At 48.1% G+C, this 3,999-nt stretch overlaps 1 protein-coding gene across 1 annotated transcript in view; it reads left to right on the top strand.

Annotated features, from left to right (window-relative positions):
* Positions 1–414: 414 nt before the first annotated feature.
* LBP (lipopolysaccharide binding protein) overlaps positions 415–3,999 on the top strand; it is a 26,268-nt gene continuing 22,683 nt past the window's right edge. The window contains exon 1 of the mRNA XM_019625059.1: positions 415–533. Coding sequence (XP_019480604.1) covers positions 415–533 — 119 coding nt within the window. The remainder of the gene's footprint in view (positions 534–3,999) is intronic.

The following is a 3,999-nucleotide window of genomic DNA, read 5'->3' as shown; positions in this document are numbered from 1 at the left end:
AAGTATAAAAAAAGAGATTTTGAATGGCGCCATACGTGGCTTTGACTCCCAGCTCAGCCAGTTTCCAGGTGTGCGATGTTAAGCGAGTGATGTGCCCTCTCTGAGCCTCAGTTTCCTAGTCTGTAAAGCCAGGCCTTCCTAGCAATGAACCTGAGGTCTTTCTGTGGGAAAGGTGCACAGATATTGTTACCTGGGGCCAGGCCAACCTGCCCTCTAATCCTGGGGCAGCAGCAACAATGGGCTTCTAAGAATAGCCCGTGACCCACAGTGTGGCAAGCATGTTCCAACCTCTGTTCCTCCCCTTCCCGTCCTGATCCCAGGAACCTGCCCCAGCCCTCAGGTCTCAGCTACTAAAGGGAGGCGGGCCCAGCCTGCAGTTGCGACAGTCCTGGCCCACGCCACAGGAAACCCAGGATGGGGACCTCCACCAGGACCCTGTGCTTTCTGCTGCTGGGACTACTGCTCACGTCCTTCCCAGGGGCGCTGGGTACCAACCCTGGCCTGGTCGTCAGGATCACAGACAAGGGCCTAGAGTATGGTAAGAAGCTGTGGCTGTCGGCTGGGCTGGCTGGCCTGCTTGGCACCAGGCTGCTCTGGTTATGGCGGGGGCACCGATGGGGCACTTTCCCTCAGGCAGTGTGGCCTTCCCAGCCAGGCTTCCCTGGCTCGGGCTCTGACCTCATCACCCAGCCACTGGGCCACTTGGGCACTTACATGTCTTAGCTGGGCTCCCACCAACCAACAGAGACAAGGATTTGGGTGCAAGCAGCTGATTTGGGAGATGATTCCAGAACACACCACAGGATAAAGGGACGGCAGCCAGGGAGTGGGGTGTGTCATTAAACCAGCTACCACCCAGGGACTAGGACAATTCCATTGAGAACATTCTTGGTAACGTTAGGAAATATATGCCTTAAAATTGGAAGTCAGAGTGGTAGTTACCTCCGGAGGACGCCAGGAAGACACTACATCTAGATCTGGGTGGTGGTTAGGTGGATGTATAAACACTTTTAAATTAACCTAGCAACACCTTAAAAGTGGTGCCCTTTGGGTGCTTTGCGTATGTTATATCTCCATTTTAAAGAACGGGCAAAAATGAGACTATTTTTTAAAAGATGCTGAAGTAACGCCTCAGAATTGACCCACCCAAGAGGCAATGAACCTGGGATATTTATACACCTCTCCCCACAGTAATTGATCGGGGGCTGCTCCTCACATTCTTAGAGGCTCAGTTGCCTTATCTATTAAATGGGGGTCATAACATTCCCTTGGGTCGGGTGGTTTGGAGCCCAGACTGGCTGGGGACAGAGACAGCGAAATCAGGGAAGCCTTCCCGGGCGAGGTGAGGTGGAGTAGAAAAGATCCGTGGGAATTAGCCAGATACAAGAGGGTGGCATTCTGGCAGAGGGGATGGCACATGCCTTTGTTAGAGGGGGGAGTGCACGTGAGAAAGACATGGGAGGGGACACATGCCCTCCTTGTGGGCAGGAACCTGACTCCCTCACATCTCAGGACCAACAGAAGGTCCTAGGTACATGCTGTTTACATTGAAACGCTAAGGCAAGCAAAATTTGCCTTTCGCGCTTCTCCATGTGTGAATGCACCGTGTTTATTTAACCGATCCTCTCGAGTTGGACATTTGGTCCTTTACATATTTTTTTNGTGTGTGTGTGTGTGCGTGTGTGCAGCTCTACAGGTGATAGGGCTGGGAGAGGGGACTGCCATCAATGCCAAACCCTCAAATACAAAGCATCCTACGGGATCCAGAACCGCAGGTCTTCATAGCATCGTTCTCTTCCAGCAAGAACTGATGTTCTCAGGAGTGTGCGCAATGTTAGGGAAGACTGTGCTGAAAATAAAAATGAGCAGAGTTATCAACTTGCAGAGCTTGGCGTGAACTCGGAGCTCATTTAGTCCTTGTTCTCAAAGCACAGTCCAACATCAGCACCGCCTGGGAGCTTGCTAGAAATGCAGAGTCTCCGCTCCCCAAGAAACCTGATGAATCAGAATTTGCATTTAAATAAGGCCCGTGGTATATATACATACACACACCACAACATTCTTTCTCCATTCATCCACCGATGGACACTTAGGTTGTTTCTATGTCTTGGCTGTTATGAATAATGCTGCAATGAACATGGGAGTGCAGATATCCTGATAATGAAACAATATCCTGTTTTCGTTTCCTTTGGGTATATACCCAGAAGTGGAATTGCTGGATCATAGGGTAGTTCTGTTTTTAGTTTTTTGAGGAACCTCCATATTATTTCCATAGTAGCCACATTGATTTCCATTTCCACCAATGGTATAGAAGGGTTCCCTTATCTCCACATCCAGAAATTGGGGTACGTGTATACAATGGAATATTATTCAGCCATGAGAAAGAAGGAAGCCCTGCCATTTGTGACAACATGGGTGAAACTTGAAGGCATTATGTTAAGTGAAATAAGTCAGACAGAGAAAGACAAGCACTGTATGATCTCACCTATATGTGGAATCTACCAAAACCAAACTCATAAAAACAGCATAGAATGGTAATTATCAGAGACTGGGGGGTGGAGGAATTCAGATGTTGTTTAAGGGAACCAACTTAGAGTTAGTAGATAAATAAATCCTGGAGATCTAATGCACAGCAGAGTGGTGAGAGACAACAATACTGCATTATAAATTTCACAGTTGCTAAGAGACTAGGTCTTAATTGTTCCCACCAAAAAAAAGAAATAATAATTATGTGACATGCTAGAGGTGTCAGCCACCACTCCAGTGGTCATCCTATTGCAATACATAAAAGCATCTAATCAACACCTTGTACACCTTAAATGCATATGTCAATTATATCTCAATAAAAATAAATTTATAAATGGATAAATAAACAAGGCCACTGGATGATTTGAGAAACACCATCCTGGTCCAACACCTTCATCTATATTTGGAGGGAAAGTGAGGATCAGAGAGGGCCATGGTTTGCCCCGTGTCACACAGCCTATCAGGAGTGGAGCCTAGACAAGGACCCAGGCTTCCTTGCTGCCAGTCCTTCCCCTTTGATGGCTCTGTGTTTCAGCACACGCTGCTCCCATCCCCTGGACTGCCCTTCATTCTCTCCTCCGCAAAACCTCCATGTGATTTTCAAGATTCAGCCTGATGTCACCTCTCCACAAAGCCTTCCTCAATGTCCCCCAGAGGCTCCCTTGGTGGCAGAGCATGAGTTGCTGTGTATTTTTAGTTCTCTCCGTCTCAGTCTACTGTACCCACATAAGACCTGTTCAGGCTTTGGAAATGAAATCAGATCCCTCCACATGAGGCAGGCATTTGCAACCAAAGATCAATGATGCAGAAGAAATGCTAATTGTGCCAATCAGGGTCCAGGCAGGAAAACAGAATCCAGCTCAGATGTTTCGCAGGATTCTAATGAAGGGGCTGTTTATAGAGCTGGGGGACAGGCTTAAGGAAACAGGCAAAGGATGTCGAAGCCACAGAAACTAGCATCCTCAGCCTTGAACTTGAAAATCAAAGAAAGGAGCCGGTTATCCAAGCCCAGTGAGGGCTGGAGCCCCGGTGAGGGATTCAGGAGGAGCACAGCTACCACTGGAACTGAGAAGCAAAGCGAGGGAGCAGAGGAGAAGTGCCCTGACCCCTCTCTCTTCCTGATCTCTGACCTCCTGCTCCATTGCCCTTTAGCTGAGCAGAACTTCAGATGGGGAAACTGAGTCACAGAGTGCCCAAGGTCATGGAGTGGGCAAGTCAGGGTTCAAACCTAGGCCATCTGGCCCCAGAGCCCATGCCCTTAACCTTACACTGTTTTCTGCTTTATGGACATTCACCCTTTTGACAATTCTTTACTATGTGCCGCCCAGTATTCCAGGCACTGTGGTTTCCAAAATTCTGGGCTTTCCCAGAATTCTTTTCCACCAACACTTTTGTAATCAGAGCACAATAAATATTGTTCTTGTTGAACATTTTCACAACTGTAGGGTTTGATGGGAGCAGGAGCGGCAGAAG

Source organism: Hipposideros armiger, unplaced genomic scaffold (genome assembly GCF_001890085.2).
Source record: "Hipposideros armiger isolate ML-2016 unplaced genomic scaffold, ASM189008v1 scaffold_613, whole genome shotgun sequence".
Taxonomy (NCBI): domain Eukaryota; kingdom Metazoa; phylum Chordata; class Mammalia; order Chiroptera; family Hipposideridae; genus Hipposideros; species Hipposideros armiger.
Note: the sequence above shows the minus strand (reverse complement) of the source record. Positions and strands in the feature narration are given on the sequence as shown.